This window comes from Hyla sarda, chromosome 4, assembly GCF_029499605.1.
Source record: "Hyla sarda isolate aHylSar1 chromosome 4, aHylSar1.hap1, whole genome shotgun sequence".
NCBI lineage: Eukaryota > Metazoa > Chordata > Amphibia > Anura > Hylidae > Hyla > Hyla sarda.
In genome coordinates, this window is record NC_079192.1 from 137,147,704 (window position 1) to 137,166,838 (window position 19,135).

Consider the following 19,135-nt stretch of genomic DNA (forward strand, 5'->3'; position numbering starts at 1 on the left):
AAAAAATAATAATAATCATTTTCACGTCCAACTTTAACGACAATTCTCCAAACACCTGTGGGGTGTTAAAGGGGTACTCCGGTGAAAACCTTTTTTCTTTTAAATCAACTGGCTCCGGAAAGTTAAACAGATTTGTAAATTACTTCTATTAAAAAAATCTTAATCCTTCCTGTACTTATTAGCTGCTGAATACTACAGAGGAAATTCTTTTCTTTTTGGAATGCTCTATGATGACATCACGAGCACGGTGCTCTTTGCTGACGTTATTATAATAATAATAATAAGAAGAAGAAGAAGAAGTCTTTATTTATTGTTGTCTTTAGTGGGATTTGAACCCAAGGCCCTAGCACTGCAAGGCAGCAGTGCTAACCACTGAGCCACCATGCTGCACTTAGCATACATCTGCTATGCATCTGCTATGCATGGTTGCTAAAATGGACAGAGATGTCAGCAGAGAGCACTGTGCTCGTGATGTCATCAGTGTTCCAAAAAGAAAGGAATTTCTCTGTAGCATTCAGCAGCTAATAAGTACTGGAAGGATTAAGATTTTTTAATAGAAGTAATTTACAAATATGTTTAACTTTCTGGCACCAGTTGATTTAAAAGAAAAAACTTTTTCACCGGAGTACCCCTTTAAGGCTCACTATATCCCTTATTACATTCCGTGAGGGGTGTAGTTTCCAAAATAGGGTCACATGTGGGTGTTTTTTTGTATTTATCTCAGAACTGCTGTAACGATCAGCCACCCCTGTGCAAATCACCTCAAATGTACATGGCGCTCTCACTCTTGAGCCCTGCTGTGCGGTCGCAGAGCATTTTACGACCACATATTGGGTGTTTCCGTACTCAGAAGAAATTGTGTTACAAATTTTGGGGGTCTTTTTTTTTTCCTTTTACTTCTTGTGAAAGTGTATGGGGCAACACCAGCATGTTAGTGTAAAAAATAAAAATTTTTACAATAACATGCTGGAGTAGACCCCAACTTTACCTTTTCATAAGGGGTAAAAGGAGAAAAAGTGCCCCAAAATTTGTTAGGCAATTCCTCCAGAGTACGAAAATACCCCATATGTGGCACTAAACTGTTGCCTTGAAATACAACAGGGCTCCGAAGTGAGAGAGCGCCATGCGCATTTGAGGCCTAAATTAGGGATTTGCATAGGGACGGACCCGGTTGCAACAATTACACTTGCCTCCGATACCAAAATTAGCCTACGGCAGTGTTTCCCAAACAGAGTGCCTCCAGCTGTGGCAAAACTCCCAGCATGCCTGGATAGTCAATGACTGTCCGGCAATACTGGGAGTTCTTGTTTTGCAATAGCTGGAGGCTCTGTTCTAGAAACCGTGCCATACCAGACATTTCTCATTTTTATTTGGGGGGGGGGGGGGGGGGGGGGGTAGTGGGTACGTGTATATGTAGTGCTTTACTTTTTATTTTGTGTAGTGTAGTGTTTTTAGGGAGTTTGAGCTGCAGCGAAAAATTTGCTGCATCTCAAACTTGCAGCGAGTAACTCACTGTAAACCCATTCAGATGGGGGGGGGGGGGGGCGCAAACCTCCAGCTGTTCCAAAACTACAACTCCCAGCATGCCAATTGGCTGTCCGCGCATGCTGGGTGTTGTAGTTATGCAACAGTTGGAGGCACACTGGTTGCAAAATACTGAGAGTTTGTTACTTAACTCAAAGTTTCGCAACCAGTGTGCCTCCAGCTGTTGCAAACGTACAACTCCCAGCACGTACGGACAGCTAAAGGGCATTCTGGCAGTTTTAGTTTTCAACAGCTGGAGGCACACTGGTTGCGAAACACTGAGTTAGGTAACAAACTGTGTTTTGCAATCAGTGTGCCTTTAGCTGTTGCAAAAACTACAACTCTCAGTATGCAGTGACAGCTGAAGGGCATGCTGGGACTTGTAGCTATGCAATGGCTCGAGGAATACTACTAACAATCCCAGCATGCCCTTTGGCTGTCCGTGCATGCTGGGGGTTGTAGTTATGCAACAATTGGAGGCAAACTGGTTGCAAAACACAGAGTTTGTGTTTCCCAACCTGTGTGCCTCCAGCTGTTGCAAAAACTACAGCTTCCAGCATGCCCAGACTGCCAACGGTCATGTTGGCATTTGTAGTTTTGCAACAACTGGAGGAGAACAGTTTGGACACCATCTGAAGGGCCAGATGTTGCCAAACAACAACTCCCAGCATGCCTGGGCAGTCTGAGCATGCTTGGAGTTGTAGTTTTGCAACATCTGGGAGGGCTACAGCTTGGGCACCACTGTATAGTGGTCTTCAAACTGTGGCCCTCCAGATGTTGCAAAACTACAACTGCCAGCATGCCAAGACAGCCTTTGGCAGTCTGGGCAAACTGGGAGTTGTAGTTTGGCAACTCCTAGAAGGCAGCAGTAAAGATCAATTACCACTGATCTGTACTGCTGCCTCCACCACTGTCTCCGCTGCCGCCCTCGCCATCCTGATGTGCTCCGGCACCCGCCGCCATCTTCCCCCACTCTGCCCGGACATCCAGGGCCGGGCAGAGTGGGGGAAATAAACTTTAATCCCCCCGCCCCCAACTGCCTTTGGTCGGTCAGTGCAAACCGACCAATGGCAGGGGATAGGAGGAGGTGGCACCCCTGCCACCTCGCTCCTATCCTTTAGGATGATCGGGGCTGTCTCTGACAGCTCCGATCATTCCTATTTTTCGGGTGATCAGTTCACCAGAGACCCGATCAGCCCGGAATTGCCGCAAGTCGCTGATCTGAATTGATCGGCGATTTGCAGCGATCGCCGACATGGGGACATCTCAGGACCCTCCCCCCCCCACCCCCCCCCCCCACCCCCACCAGGCATTTCCACAGGATGCCTGCTGAATCCTTTAAGGGGTTATCCAGTAAAAAAAAAACACACACACACACACACATAGATAGATAGATAGATAGATTTCTATCTATCGACTGGCTCCAGAAAGTTAAACAGATTTGTAAATTACTTCTATTAAAAAAAATCTTAATCCTTTCAGTACTTATGGGCTGCTGAAGTTGAGTTGTTCTTTTCTGTCTAAGTGCTCTCTGATGACACGTGTCTACTCTATGCAGTTCCCGAGACAAGCAGGGATGTCAACAGAGAGCATGTTGCCAGACAGAAAAGAACAACTCCACTTCAGCAGCTGATAATTATTGGAAGGATACATTTTTTTTTAATAGAAGTACCGTATTTTTCGCCATATAAGACGCTCCGGCATATAAGACGCACCCAATTTTAAAGGAGGAAAATCTAGAAAAAAAGATTCTGAACCAAATACTGTAGTAAAATATTTTATATCAGTATAGTTCCCCCACAATAGTTGGCAGTATAGTTCCCCCACAATAGTTGGCAGTATAGTTCCCCCACAATGGTAGGCAGCTCCTCCCCCCACAATAGTTGGCAGTATAGTTCCCCCACAACAGTAGGCAGCTCCTTCCCCCTCCCCACCACAATGATTGGCAGTATAGTTCCCCCACAATAGTTGGCAGTATAGTTCCCCCACAATGGTAGGCAGCTCCTCCCCCCTCCCCCCCACAATGGTTGGCAGTATAGTTCCCCCACAATAGTTGGCTGTATAGTTCCCCCACAATAGTTGGCAGTATAGTTCCCCCACAATGGTAGGCACTGGCAGCTCCCCCCCACAATAGTTGGCAGTATAGTTCCCCCACAATGGTAGGCAGCTCCCCCCCCCTCCAAAATGGTAGGCAGCTCCCCACCCTCCACAATGGTTGGCAGTATAGTTCCCCCACAATGGTTGGCAGTATAGTTCCCCCACAATGGTTGGCAGTATAGTTCCCCCACAATGGTTGGCAGTATAGTTCCCCCACAATGGTTGGCAGTATAGTTCCCCCACAATGGTTGGCAGTATAGTTCCCCCACAATGGTTGGCAGTATAGTTCCCCCGCAATAGTAGGCAGCTCCCCCCCCCACAGACATACAGCTTCCAGCCATATACAGTGTATGGCTGGAGGCTGTATCTCTGTGTGCTGCCCCCACAGTGATCCGGTCACTGCTCCTCTGGCCCAGTGTCACATCTACTGCTATGGCCTATGGACCATAGCAGCAGTCCCGGGACCGAAGGAGCGGTGACCGGAATGCTGAAGATTACACACCGCCGGTCACTCACCAGGCCCCGGTCGGCGTGCGTCTTCCTCCGATGCCTCTATGGTTGTACGCACGGGACGTCACTGAGGTCCCGTGCGTACAACCATAGAGAGGCGGAGGATCGCAGGAAGACCGCAGGAGGACCGGAGGAGGACGCGCATCGGCCGGGGAACGGTGAGTGACCCGCGGACATCCTTATGTCCCGAAAAGATTTTTCGGGACATAGGGATGTCCGGCATAGGAAAACCTATGATTTTATGTGCCCGGGCCGGCTCCTGTGTGCGGCTGCAGGCGGGGGCCGGCCAGAGCAGGTAAAAACTAATACTGTATATTAAAAACCAGGGGGCCTCCAGCTGTTGTGAAACTACAACTACCAGCATGCCCAGACAGCCTTTGCCGGTCCGGGCATGCTGGTAGTTGTAGTTTCAGAACAGCTGGAGGCCCCCTGGTTTTTAGTATACAGTTATTAGTAATTCACTTGCCCGGCACCCGGAACTGTATGTTCCAGGCATAGGGCAATAAACCTAGCCGGTGTGAGGTGAAAAATTCACCGGCGGTCTCATGACTCACGAGGCTGCTGCGGGTGGGGAGCGGGTAGTCAGCGCTGTACCGCACCGCCGCAGCCTCTGTACTTACCGCTGACTTCCCGCTCTCGCCCGCAGCAGCCTCGGGCGTATATTCGCCATATAAGACGCACCAACTTTTCCCCCCACGTTTTGGGGAAGAAAAAGTGCGTCTTATACGGCGAAAAATACGGTAATTTACAAATCTGTTTAACTTTCTGGAGCCAGTTGATGAATAAAAAAAATAAATAAAATGAAATAAAATAAAAAGGATTTTCCTGGAATACCCCTTTAACCCCTTAAGGACTCAGCCCATTTTGGCCTTAAGGACTCAGACAATTTAATTTTTACGTTTTCATTTTTTCCTCCTCGCCTTCTAAAAACTCTTTTATATTTTCATCCACAGACTAGTATGAGGGCTTGTTTTTTGCGCGACCAGTTGTCCTTTGTAATGACATCACTCATTATATCATAAAATGTATGGCGCAACCAAAAAACACTATTTTTGTGGGGAAATTAAAACGAAAAACGCAATTTTGCTAATTTTGGAAGGTTTTGTTTTCACGCCGTACAATTTATGGTAAAAATGACGTGTGTTCTTTATTCTGAGGGTCAATACGATTAAAATGATACCCATTATTATATACTTTTATATTATTGTTGCGCTTAAAAAAAATCACAAACTTTTTAACCAAATTAGTACGTTTATAATCCCTTTATTTTGATGACCTCTAACTTTTTTATTTTTCCGTATAAGTGGCGGTATGGGGGCTCATTTTTTGCGCCATGATCTGTACTTTTTTTTGATACCACATTTGCATATAAAAAACTTTTAATACATTTATAATTTTTTTTTTTATAAAATGTATTAAAAAAGTAGGAATTTTGGACATTTTTTATTTTTTTTCGTTCACGCCGTTCACCGTACGGGATCATTAACATTTTATTTTAATAGTTCGGACATTTACGCACGCGGCGATACCAAATATGTCTATAAAAAATGTTTTTTACGCTTTTTGGGGGTAAAATAGGAAAAAACGGACGTTTTACTTTTTTATTGGGGGAGGGGATTTTTCACTTTTTTTTTACTTTTACTTTTACATTTTTTTTTTACACTTGAATAGTCCCCATAGGGGACTATTCATAGCAATACCATGATTGCTAATACTGATCTGTTCTATGTATAGGACATAGAACAGATCAGTATTATCGGTCATCTTCTGCTCTGGTCTGCTCGATCACAGACCAGAGCAGGAGACGCCGGGAGCCGGACGGAGGAAGGAGAGGGGACCTCCGTGCGGCATTATGAATGATCGGATCCCCGCAGCAGCGCTGCGGGCGATCCGATCGTCCATTTAAATGGCGAACTGCCGCAGATGCCGGGATCTGTATTGATCCCGGCACCTGAGGGGTTAATGGCGGACGCCCGCGAGATCGCGGGCGTCGGCCATTGCCGGCGGGTCCCTGGCTGCGATCAGCAGCCGGGATCAGCCGCGCATGACACGGGCATCGCTCCGATGCCCGCGGTTATGCTTAGGACATAAATGTACGTCTTGGTGCGTTAAGTACCACCTCACCAGGACGTACATTTACGTCCTGCGTCCTTAAGGGGTTAAGGACTTGTGAACGGGGGGCGTACCCATATGCCCTGCATCCTTAAAGGGGTTCTCTGCTGCTTACACATCTTATCCTCTATCCAAAGGATAGGGGATAAGATGCCTGATCGCGAGAGTCCCGCAGCTGGGGACCCCCGGGATCATGCACGCGGCACCCCGTTTGTAATCAATCCCCGGAGCGCGTTTGCTCCGGGTCTGATTACGGGCGACAACAGGGCCGGTGGCGTGTGACATCACGCCTCCGCCCCTGTGTGACGTCACGCTCCGCCCCTCAATGCAAGCCTACGGGAGGGGGCGTGATAGTTATCACACAGCTCCGGGAACTACTACTCCTATCAAGGAAAAGAGTATTTTCCATGATGGGAGTAGTAGTAGTACCGCAGCACTGCAGAAGTTCTGGACTGCTGCAAAGTAAAGTGTAAAAAAAAAAAAGTACAGAAATGGTTGCATTTGGTTTTCAAATTGAAAACATACACTGCAAAATTGTGATGTGAATGCACCCTTAGCACTCGTCACATCTCTGCATCAGAATTTCCAGTGTAAGGTCATGTTTGCAAGGCGCAATTTATGAGTAGGATTCCGCAGGAATATACCTCTTAGAATCCTATCAATTTCAATAGGATTCTGCTGCACTGTGCACACAGCAGAATTTCTGCAGAGCGGTCTTACAGGAAAACTGTCAGCCTGTTCACCCACACTAAACCCAATACACTTGGTTATAGTGTGGGTAAACAGGAGTCCAACCAGGGGTCACTTACTTAAATATGTCCAATAGGTCCTGAGATACCGTGTTTCCCCCACAGGATCCTCTGCTGAATTTAGTGAATTGCACACAGGGGGCAGGGCTATGCCCCCTCAATATACATATTTTTTTTCTGTTACTCCACTTCACTAGGATGTGGAGTCACAGAAAATGAATATGTAAATTAAGTGGGCTGAGCCCCACCACCCGTGTGTGCTTCACTGAATTTTGCAGAGGATCTTCTGGGGGACAGATCTCAGGACCTACTAGACATATTTAAGTATGTGACCCCTCATTGGACTCCTATTCACCCACACTATAACCCAGTTTAGTGTGGGTTAACAGGCTGACAGTTTTCCTTTAATGAGACTGAATCAAGTATAAGTGCAGAACGTCCACCCGTAGTTTCTGAAAAGAGGGGTAAATTCAATTCAAAGCAGACAAGCAATATTTTTAAGAAAATACGCAGCAGATCCTGTAAAGCTATGTTCACACGTCGGAATGTCCAAAAGGATGATCTCCATGCGGACATCCCGGACACTGTGGGGCACCAGCATAATATACCGGCGCTAGGACCACACAGGAATGTGCCATCTAATAGAAGGCTATGCATTCCATGCAGTCTCCGCCCAAAGAATAAATGTGTTCATTCTCTGTGAGGACATGAAAAATGGAATTTCCATGCTTGAAACATCTGGAACTGAAATTCCGCTGCGTGCATAGAGCAGCAGAATCCCGTTGAATTCAATGGGACTCTGCTGCAGCAGAATTTCTGTGCCGAACTCAATACAGAATCCAGCATGGAAATTCCGGTGTGTGAACATGGCATTAGTGTGAACGGCTCAGGGCTCATATATTTTATAGCGAGTTATAATCTGCACTGCCTCTCAGAATTTCTGCTGTGGAAAATCTGATGCATACCCCATTGACTTAAAATTCATATTCATACCCGCAGCTGGAAACATGTTAACACGCAATATAATCCGCCCATGTGAATAAGGCCTATAATCCCTTAAGGACCAAGCCCATTTAAACCTTTAAGGACATCTGCAGCCTAAATACACTTATCCCCCTATCCACAGTATTTGATCTCCCGAATGGGTCCCCGGCATTGCCGCACTGTGCTGCGGCTAATGTGCGTAGCGTCGACGGTACGCCCCCTCCACATACAGCTCTATGGGGGAGGCGGGGATGCACGAACGTTGCATCCCTGCCTCTCCCATAGTACTACATGTAGGAGGCGTGTTGGCCGCAACGTCATGCGGCAGAGCCGTGGCCCAGCGCAGGAGATCGAGGGGGTCCCAGCATTCGGACCTCCTGTGATCAAACACTTATCTCCTATCCTGTGGATAGGGGATAAGTGTATTTAGGCTGCAGATGTCCTTTAACCCCTTAAGGACACATGACGTTCTCATACGTCTCCATTTCAGAGTCCTTAAGGACACATGACGTATGAGAACGTCATGTGTTTTACCGGCCCCCCGCAACCATCTGGAGCGGAGCCGGTGCCCGATGCCTGCTGAAATCGTTCAGCAGGCATCGGGGCATATCGCCCAGGGGGGGTCATTATGACCCCCCATGTCGGCGATGGCCGCAGATCGCTGGACAATTCAGTCCAGCGATCTGCGGCAGATTCCGGGTCAATCGGGTCTCCAGTGACCCGGTGACCCGGAATTATTGGCCGAACAGCCAGAGCCTGCAGGGGTGAGGTGGCACTGGTGCCACCTCACGATCGCCCTGATTCGTCGGCCGGATTACCGGCCGACCAATCAGGGCGCCTGCTGCGGGTGTCACTCCCGCAACCCGCTCCGCCCCTCTTCCGGAGGACGTGAGCGGGTGCGGGACGTGCACCCCGGGTGCTGGGGACCCCGATCCCCTGCGCCCCTGTTGGGATCGGGGCCCCAGGAGCAGCGGCGGCGGCGGAGACGACGAGGGACTTACCTGGTGCAGCGAGGATCGTTGGAGGTGAGTGACAGCCTCCTGCTGTTGCTTAGCAACAGCTCCCAGCATGCAAAAAGGGCATGCTGGGAGCTGTAGTTATGCAACAGCAGGAGGCAGACCACCACAACTCCCAGCATGCCCTTATGGGCATGCTGGGACTTGTAGTTTTGCAACAGCTGGAGGCACATTCTTTCTATGGAAAAAGTGTACCTTCAGCTGTTGTGTAACTACAACTCCCAGCTTGCACAATCAGCTAAAGTGCATGCTGGGAGTTGTAGTGGTGCATCTGGTGGTTGCATAACTACAACTCCCAGCATGCCCGTTGGCTGTCGGTGACTGCTGAGAGTTGTAGTTTTGCAACAGCTGAAGGCACACTGAGTTAAGTAGCAAACCAGTGTGTCTCCAGCTGTTGCATAACTACAATCCCCAGCATCCCCAGCCAAAGTAGTATGCCTCCAGCTGTTGCATAACTACAACACCCAGCATGCCCTTCCGCTGTCCGTACATGCTGGGGGTTGTAGCTTTTGCAACAGCTGAAGGCACACTGGTTGCAAAACACTGAGTTTGTTACCAAACTCGGTGTTTCACAACCAGTGTGCCTCCAGCTGTTGCAAAACTGCAACTCCCAGCATGCACTGATAGACCGTACATGCTGGGAGTTGTAGTTTTGCAACAGCTGGATGTCCTCCCCCCCAATGTGAACGTACAGGGTACACTCACATGGGCGGAGGATTACAGTAAGTATCCGGCTGCAAGTTTGAGGTGCGGCAAAATTTCTGCCGCAGCTCAAACTGCCAGCGAGAAACTACTGTGAACCCCCGCCCGTGTGACTGTACCCTAAAAACACTACACTACACTAACACACAATAAAATAAAAAGTAAAAAACACTACATATACACATACCCCTACACAGCCCCCCTCCCCTCCCCAATAAAAATGAAAAACGTCTGGTACGCCACTGTTTCCAAAACGGAGCCTCCAGCTGTTGCAAAACAACTACTCCCAGTATTGCCAGATAGCCACTGACTGTCTAGGCATGCTGGGAGTTTTACAACAGCTGGAGGCACCCTGTTTGGGAATCACTGGCGTAGAATACCCCTATGTCCACCCCTATGCAAGTCCCTAATTTAGGCCTCAAATGCGCATGGCGCTCTCACTTTGGAGCCCTGTCGTATTTCAAGGCAACAGTTTAGGGTCACATATGGGGTATCGCCGTACTCGGGAGAAATTGGGCTTCAAATTTTGGGGGGTATTTTCTGCTATTACCCTTTTAAAAAATGAAAAATTTTTGGGAAAACAAGCATTTTAGGTAAAAAAAATATATTTTTTTTTACATATGCAAAAGTCGTGAAACACCTGTAGGGTATTAAGGTTCAAATTACCCCTTGTTACGTTCCCCGAGGGGTCTAGTTTCCAAAATGGTATGCCATGTGTTTTTTTTTTTGCTGTCCTGGCACCATAGGGGCTTCCTAAATGCGGCATGCCCCCAGAGCAAAATTCGCTTTCAAAAAGCCAAATGTGACTCCTTCTCTTCTGAGACCTGTAGTGCGCCAGCAGAGCACTTTTCACCCCCATATGGGGTGTTTTCTGAATCGGGAGAAATTGGGCTTCAAATTTTGGGGGGTATTTTCTGCTATTACCCTTTTTAAAAATGTAACATTTTTGGGAAACCAAGCATTTTAGGTAAAAAAAATATATATATTTTTTTTACATATGCAAAAGTCGTGAATCACCTGTAGGGTATTAAGGTTCACTTTACCCCTTGTTACGTTCCCTGAGGGGTCTAGTTTCCAAAATGGTATGCCATGTGTTTTTTTTTGCTGTCCTGGCACCATAGGGGCTTCCTAAATGCGGCATGCCCCCCAAAAACCATTTGTCGCTCCTTCCCTTCTGAGCCCTCTACTGCGCCCGCCGAACAATTAACAGACATATGAGGTATGTCCTTACTCAAGAGAAATTGGGTTTCAAATACAAGTAAAAATTTTCTCCTTTTTACCCCTTGCAAAAATTAAAAAATTGAGTCTACAAGAACATGCAAGTGTAAAAAATGAAGATTTTGAATTTTCTCCTTCACTTTGCTGCTATTCCTGTGAAACACCTAAAGGGTTAATACACTTACTGAATGTTTTTTTGAATACTTTAGGGGGTGTAGTTTTTATAATGGGGTCTTTTATGGGGTATTTCTAATATGAAGACCCTTCAAATCCACTTCAAAACTGAACCTGTCCCTGAAAAATAGTGAGTTTGAAAATTTTGTGAAAAATTTCAAAATTGCTGCTGAACTTTGAAGCCCTATGGTGTCTTCCAAAAGTAAAAACTCATAAATTTTATTATGCAGACATATTGTATATGTGAACCCAAAAAATATATATTTTGAATATCCATTTTCCTTACAAGCAGAGAGCTTCAAAGTTAGAAAAATGCAAAATTTTCATTTTTTTCATAAAATTTTGGGATTTTTCACCAAGAAAGGATGCAAGTTACCATAAAATTTTACCACTAAGTTAAAGTAGAATATGTCACGAAAAAACAATCTCGGAATCAGAATGATAACTAAAAGCATTCCAGAGTTATTAATGTTTAAAGTGACAGTGGTCAGAATTGCAAAAAACGCTCCGGTCCTTAAGGTATAAAATGGCCTGGTCCTTAAGGGGTTAAGATCCTGGCCAATTTTCGTTTTTGCACTTTTGTATTTTCCTCCTCCCCTTTTAAAAATCATAACGCTTTCAATTTTGCACCTACAGAACCAGGGGCTTGTTTTTTGCTCCACCAAAATATACTTTGTAATGACATCAATTATTTAATAACAAAATCTACTGCAAAACCCAAAAAATGCAATTTTGGGCTTTGGTATTTTATTTTTATTTTTTTTTACGTATATGCCATCAACCGTGTGGTTTAGCTAACCTTATAAGTTAATAGTTTGGACATTTACGCACATGATTATTTTTTATTAGATTATTTTATTTATAAAATGGGAAAAGGGGGGGGGGTGATTTAAACTTTTAATAGGGAAGGGGTTAATTCACTTTCATTAACTTTTTTTTTTTTTAATTTATTATTTTTTACCTTTTACCGTACAGGTACGCCCTTGGTCACCAAAAAAATACCAGGATGTCAGGAAGTACTTGTACGCCCTTGGTCCTGGTCAGTTAAAAGGTATTAAAACATATTCCTTGGTATATCTATAGACTTGATAGGAGCCACTGTAGTTAAAAGTAGAGTACTATGGGGAGATTTATCAAAACCTGTGCAGAGGAAAAGTAAAGCAGCTGCTATGGGCAACTTGTCAACTGCTCATGTTTATAAATCTCCCCCTATATCTCCTATACATTGCCTTACAACTGCTTACCACACATTTATGTCCCACTAAAACAGTATACAATTTTTTTTTTCACTTAAAGGGTACCTCTCATCAAAAAAACTTTTGATATATTATAGATTAATGTATGCAAAATAACTTTACAATTGCATGTTATTAAAAAATATGCTTCTTTCAATTTAATTTTCCATTTTGAAGAAATGACCACTAGGGGTCTCCCTACCAGTCCTGGCAGCAAGCATTTCAGACTCATGCTGGAGTCCTAAACACTACGAGGTGCCAGTCTGCTTTGTTCACAAAGGAGAACACTCAGAGCTGCCAGCCTGCTTTGTTCACAGCCTGTTTGGCTGTGAACAAAGCAGGCTGGCAGCTCTGAGTGTTTAGGACTCCAGCATGAGTCAGAAATGCTTGCTGACAGGACTGATCGGGAAAAATACAATAGAAAGAAGCATATTTTTCATTAACATGCTATTGGGAAGTTATTCAACATTCATTAATCTAAAATATATCAAAAGTTTATTTGATGAGAGATACCCTTTAAAATTATATACATTTTGGGCTTTTTATTTATTTTTTTGGAAACAGAAATTTTAGGCATATGTAGAATGTATGTGTGGTAACAGATCCTAAAGCCCACAAAGCAAATGACACACAAGCATTGCCATCTCTCCATTCATTCTGCTGGATGCTGTTGCCACCTGAGGCTAGGTTCACAATCACACCGTTGTGCAGTTCAGGGTGCTTTTGTGCTCTATTTTATTTTTATTTTTTTGTGCCAAACAGGTCAGAGCCAGTTCACACCGCCGGATCCCATTGACCTGAATAGGGGTGTCAGGTGTGCGGTATTTTACAGCAGTTGAGCAGTGAAAAAACAAAAAAAAAGGACCTGCACTAATTTTTCTCAGCTCAACTCTCATCCTTCTGACCAGTGCAGGTCCCAGTGGTCCAGTGTATATCTAGCATACAATTTCATTACCTGGTGGACACAGGGTACTTGTAAAAACCCTAAATAATGACATAGTAATAATATTGATAACTGTTATGGTGGAATTACACTGTAAAAACAGATGCCTGTGGTGTCATAGGGAAGATCAGCATACCATGCATGCACAACTGCAAGAGATTGCTGGGACTTATAGTTCACCAAGTTGCTAGTCTCAACAGGTCACATGATAAATTCCCTGTGAGACGTGCACTGTGGTACAGTACAGCATCCTCTACAGCTGTGTTTCCCAACCAGGGTGCCTCCAGCTGTTGCAAAACTACAACTCCCAGTATGCCCGGACAGCCAAAGGCTGTCCGGGCATGCTGGGAGTTGTAGTTTTGCATTAGATGGAGGCACCCTGGTTGGGAAACACTGCTCAACAGAGACACAACCGATGCTACAACAACGCCCCCCACTGGCGCAGTCTCACCTGTCATTGCCGGTGAACGGGATGTGGAAGGTCGGTGGCGGAGCAGAGGCGGCCATGTTAGCGGGGATGAGAGCGCTGCCCGGTGTTGTGTCAGCTGTGCTGGACTGTCTGATAATCACCCGACCGCGTCTTCCGGATCCAGACACCTCACGGAAATCCTGTTTCTGGATACACTAGCAGTATGAGGACGGGAGGCTGCGGCTGTACACAGCTACATGACAAATATGCATACATAACGTGTAGGCTCCCGCCCAAATCACTGACAGGAAATCACCTCATACCGCTCTATCGTGACACTAAACTATGCATGTTACCTGCCGAAGTGAAATGTCAGGCTGGACATGGCACTGCATAACACGATTGTTCCTGTGGTAAATGTCCTGTTCACATTCACCTCTGTGCTTCTGTCAGGAAACTCTGTCTCAAACTCTGTCTACTATTTTTTTTTTGGGGGGGGAGATTCCAAATACCATGATGCAAAACTTAATGTATAACAATATTGCAGGAGATTTATCATTCTTTTCAAATGTATGACTTTTATATGACAATTTTCTTTTTAACTTACTTTTGCTCAGTCTTTACATTATGGGTGTCGGATCCAGCTGGGGGAGGGGCAAACCGGTCTCTACCGTACCCCAGCCGGACCAGCGCTAAAATCTATTTACTTTAATGAGCCGACCGAAGTCAACCGGTGACTTCTTCCTTACCTGACCTAAAACCGTAGTATACTACGGTTTTAGGTCCGGTCACAAAACCGGATACGGGTCAAAAATGAGACGACTGGAGTCACCGTTTGACTCCGGTCGGCTCATTAAAGTAAATGGATTTCAGTTCTGGTCCGGCTGGGGTACGGGAGAGCCCGGTTTGCCCCTCCCTCAGCCGGATCAGGCACCTGTTACATAAAAACGAAGTGTGAATGCAGCCTTACACGCGACCTATTTATGAAATAGTCACACGACCTTGATAAATAAATCACATGTAAGCAAAACCCGGGAAACCCGCTTACAAAAGCAATTCTTAAAGCAGAAAAGTTTTCCCTTATGTTAATAGCCGAAGTTCTTTATCTACCCTTTATTACCAGTAGCGTTGCTAGAGAGTGATGGGGAGGTCGTTCCGCATCGGATGACACTCTGACTGGATAGCCTGGCACTAAATAGCTGCACTCCAACTACCCATCAACCCTCCTCAGAAATTAAAAAATATTAAAAACATACTATGCCGCATCATGAATATCCGTACTCCATACTGGAGGCTTTTTTTGTTTCATTTTGAGCCCGTATTTTGTGACGGTGGGCGGAGTCTTCCGTCGCTGCGCTGAGGCCGGAGTTTATGTCAGGAAGGAAGACAGCGCAGCACTAAGAGGCACATAAACAATAGTGAAGCCACAAGATTAAAAAAAAAAAAAAAAAAAAGCTTGGTACGTTACCCACCCCAAAATGTACATGAAGCTGTATTAGGCTGGGTTTACATCACGTTTTCTCCCATAGCTGAAACCTCGCGCTCCTGTATGCCTTCGTATGCTCTCCCATATATAATTCATTTCAATGAGCCGGCCGGAGTGAAACATTTGGTCCGGTCAGCTCATTTTTGCGCTGTATGGGCTTTTTCACCGGACCTAAAACTGTGATCAACCATGGTTTTAGGTCCGGTTGTAAAAGCGCATACAGCGCAAAAATGAGCTGACCGAACGTTTCACTCCGGCCGGCTCATTGAAATGAATTACATATGGGAGCGCATACGAAGGCATACAGGAGCGCGAGGTTTCAGCTATGGGAGAAAACATGATGTGAACCTAGCCTTACTATGGATGTTTATTTTTTTTTAAAGAAAATTGTTAGTGCCACATATAGGTTATTTATGTAGTCTATAAAAATGACACAATTATTTTGTGCCGTATTCTATTTTAACACAACATTAATTTAAAAATGTTGTGGGTACGCCAGCATGTACGTGTCCTAAAATTATCAAGGCGTGCAGTGTGTATTTTCATCCTTAAAATTAATAGTTATTAGTTATATAATTATTTTTTTTCTTTGTTAAAGTGGGTGTTAATGTCCTTATCTGCAGACGTATGCACTTTCTGTAAGCCGGGTCGGACCTGGAATACATATGCGACTTTTAAATGGAGATGCAACTTTTTTTCTTCATAAATAGCGATTATCGTATTTGATAAATAAATGACCACTGCAAGGTAAAAGAAAAAAAAATTACTACGTGAGCAGATTTCAGAAATGTGCTTTGGAATAAGCAAAAATGTGCGTAAGTATGTGCAACTTTTTTATGTAAAAAAAAAAAAATCTACTATGGAGCTTGATAAATCTCCTCCATGGTGAATGAGGTCCACTGTGCACCATCCCTCGTCATAATGTAAAAAGTGATGCCAAAAGGGCTGGTGCAAGGATTTTTGCCAGCGTAGACAAAAGCTAATTTCGCCACTCCATGGTGGTTGCATTCTTTTTTTTTTTTTCACTATACTATTACTAAATAATCTACTATACAGAGATCAATATTCCCACATACAGTGACCATATACAGTAGTGGTATATATCAGCTCTACACAGGCACTGTAGACCGTATATAAGGGATTACAGCTACATGTAAGGACTCACAGATGACATCTTCTCTGATTAAAGTCACTTTTCTTATTCATCTGGCCCGGGCCATCATGAATTCTCCAGCCATAACTCATCTTCACAGAATCTGCCAGACTCCTCATTCTAGCACAATCTTCACCTCTATTCAAACTATCTATGTGTATTGTTTTACATAGTAATAGTGCCCCCATAGAGCAGGTCTCCTCAAATTGCCTCCATATTTCCTGACATTGCCCCCATATCCCATCACATTGCTCCCAACCATACCCCCTGCCATTGCCCCATATTCCCTGACATTCCCCCAGCTATATCCCTTCACATTGCCCCCAGACATATCCCCTCACATTGCCCCCAGACATATCCCCTCACATTGCCCCTAGCCATGTCCCCTCACATTGCCCCCACCTACAGTGGGGGGGAGTATTTAGTTATCCACCAATTGTGCAAGTTCTCCCACTTAAAAAGATGAGAGGCCCGTAATTTTCATCATACGTATACCTCAACTATGAGAGACAGAATGAGAAAAAAAAAATCCATAAAATCACATTGTCTGATTTTTAAAGAGTTTATTTGCAAATTATGGTGGAAAATAAGTATTTGGTCACCTACAAACAAGCAAGATTTCTGGCTCTCACCGACCTGTAACTTCCTCTTTAACCCCTTAAGGACTCAGGGTTTTTCCGTTTTTGCACTTTCGTTTTTTCCTCCTTACCTTTTAAAAATCGTAACCCTTTCAATTTTCCACCTAAAAATCCATATTATGGCTTATTTTTTGCGTCGCCAATTCTACTTTGCAGTGACATTAGTCATTTTACCCAAAAATGCACGGCGAAACGGAAAAAAAAATCATTGTGCACCAAAATCGAAGAAAAAATGCCATTTTGTAATTTTGGGGGCTTCCGTTTCTACACAGTGCATATTTCGGTAAAAATTACACCTTATCATTATTCTGTAGGTCCATACGGTTAAAATGATACCCTACTTATATAGGTTTGATTTTGTCGCACTTCTGGAAAAAATCATAACTACATGCAGGAAAATTTATACGTTTAAAAATGTCATCTTCTGACCCCTATAACTTTTTTATTTTTCCACGTACAGGGCGGTATGAGGACTCATTTTTTGCACAGTGATCTGAAGTTTTTATCGGTATGATTTTTGTTTTGATCTGACTTTTTGATCACTTTTTATTCATTTTTTAATGGTATAAAAAGTGACCAAAAATGCGCTTTTGACCGTACAGTTTAATTAATGATATATTTTTATAGTTCGGACATTTACGCACGCGGCGATACCACATATGTTTATTTTTATTTTATTTTTTACACTGTTTTATTTTTTTTATGGGAAAAGGGGGGTGATTCAAACTTTTATTAGGGAAGGGGTTAAATGACCTTTATTAACACTTTTTTTTTTTACTTTTTTTTTGCAGTGTTATAGGTCCCATAGGGACCTATAACACTGCACACACTGATCTCTCATCCTGATCACAGGTGTGTATTAACACATCTGTGATCAGTGTTATCGGTGCTTGACTGCTCCTGCCTGGATCTCAGGCACGGAGCAGTCATTCGCCGATCGGACACCGAGGAGGCAGGTAAGGGCCCTCCCGGTGTCCTGCCAGCTGTTCGGGACGCCGCGATTTCACCACGGCGGTCCCGAACAGCCCGACTGAGCAGCCGGGTCATTTTCGCTTTAGAAGCGGCGGTCAGCTTTGACCGCCGCTTCTAAAGGGTTAATACCACACATCGCCACGATCAGCGATGTGTGGTATTAGCCGCGGGTCCCGGCCGTTTATGAGCGCCGGGACCGACGCGATATGATGCGGGATCGCGGCGCGATCCCGCTTCATATCGCGGGAGCCGGCGCAGGACGTAAATATACGTCCTGCGTCGTTAAGGGGTTAAGAGTCTCCTCTGTCCCCCACTCAATACCTGTATTAATGGCTCCTGTTTGAACTTGTCATCAGTTTAAAAGACACCTGTCCACAACCTCAAACAGTCACACTCCAAACTCCGCTATGACCAAGACCAAAGAGCTGTAGAAGGACACCAGAAACAAAATTGTAGACCAGCACCAGGCTGGGAAGACTGAATCTGCAATAGGCAAGCAGCTTGGTGTGAAGAAATCAACTGTGGGAGCAATTATTAGAAAATGGAAGACATACAAGACCACTGATAATCTCCCTCGATCTGGGGCTCCAAGTTACAGATGCTACCTGACGCTAGCTGCATACACATTAGCTCTAGTATGCTACAGGACACAATAGCTACAGTACACTTTGGGACACTAGTTGCAGTACGCTACAGAACACTTGCTACAATAAACTACAGGACACAATAGCTGCACTAAACTACAAGACACAACAGCTACAATACGTTACGGTCACAATAGCTGCAGTAAGCTATGGGACACTAGCTGCAGTACAGCTACAAGAGACAATAGCTAAAGTACGCTACAGGACACAATAGCTGCAGTAAACTATGGTACACAAAAGCTGCATTAGGCAATGGGACACAGTAGCTGCAGTACAGCTACAAGACACATAAGCAACAATAGGCTATACAACACAATAGCTAAAGTACGCTACAGGACACAATATCCACAGTACGCTACAGGACACAATAGCTACAGTATGCTACAGGACACAATAGCTACAGTACGCTACAAGACACAAAAACTCTAGTACGCTACGGGACACAAAAGCTACAGTAAACTACCGGACACAACAGCTACAGTACACTACTGGACACAGTGCTACAGTACTCTATGATACACAATAGCTCAAAAGTGTGGCCAAAACAAGGAGTTGATCTTAAACCCAGG

The 19,135-nt window shown here is 44.7% G+C and overlaps 1 protein-coding gene across 6 annotated transcripts in view; it reads right to left on the bottom strand.

Moving 5' to 3' along the window:
- The window catches only part of GALK2 (galactokinase 2), a 626,364-nt gene that overhangs the window by 568,343 nt on the left and 38,886 nt on the right, over positions 1–19,135 (bottom strand). For 3 of the 6 annotated variants that reach the window (XM_056572232.1, XM_056572227.1, XM_056572229.1), the window contains exons 1-2: positions 14,030–14,151; positions 13,716–13,879 (exon numbers count right to left, since the gene is read on the bottom strand). The exons of 1 other annotated variant lie outside the window; for it this stretch is intronic. In XM_056572232.1, coding sequence (XP_056428207.1) covers positions 13,716–13,879; positions 14,030–14,068 — 203 coding nt within the window. In that variant the 5' untranslated portion in view covers positions 14,069–14,151. Of the gene's footprint in view, positions 1–13,715; positions 14,010–14,029; positions 14,152–19,135 lie in introns of those variants that run through there. 2 more of the 6 variants (XM_056572231.1, XM_056572230.1) reach the window with 2 other exon arrangements.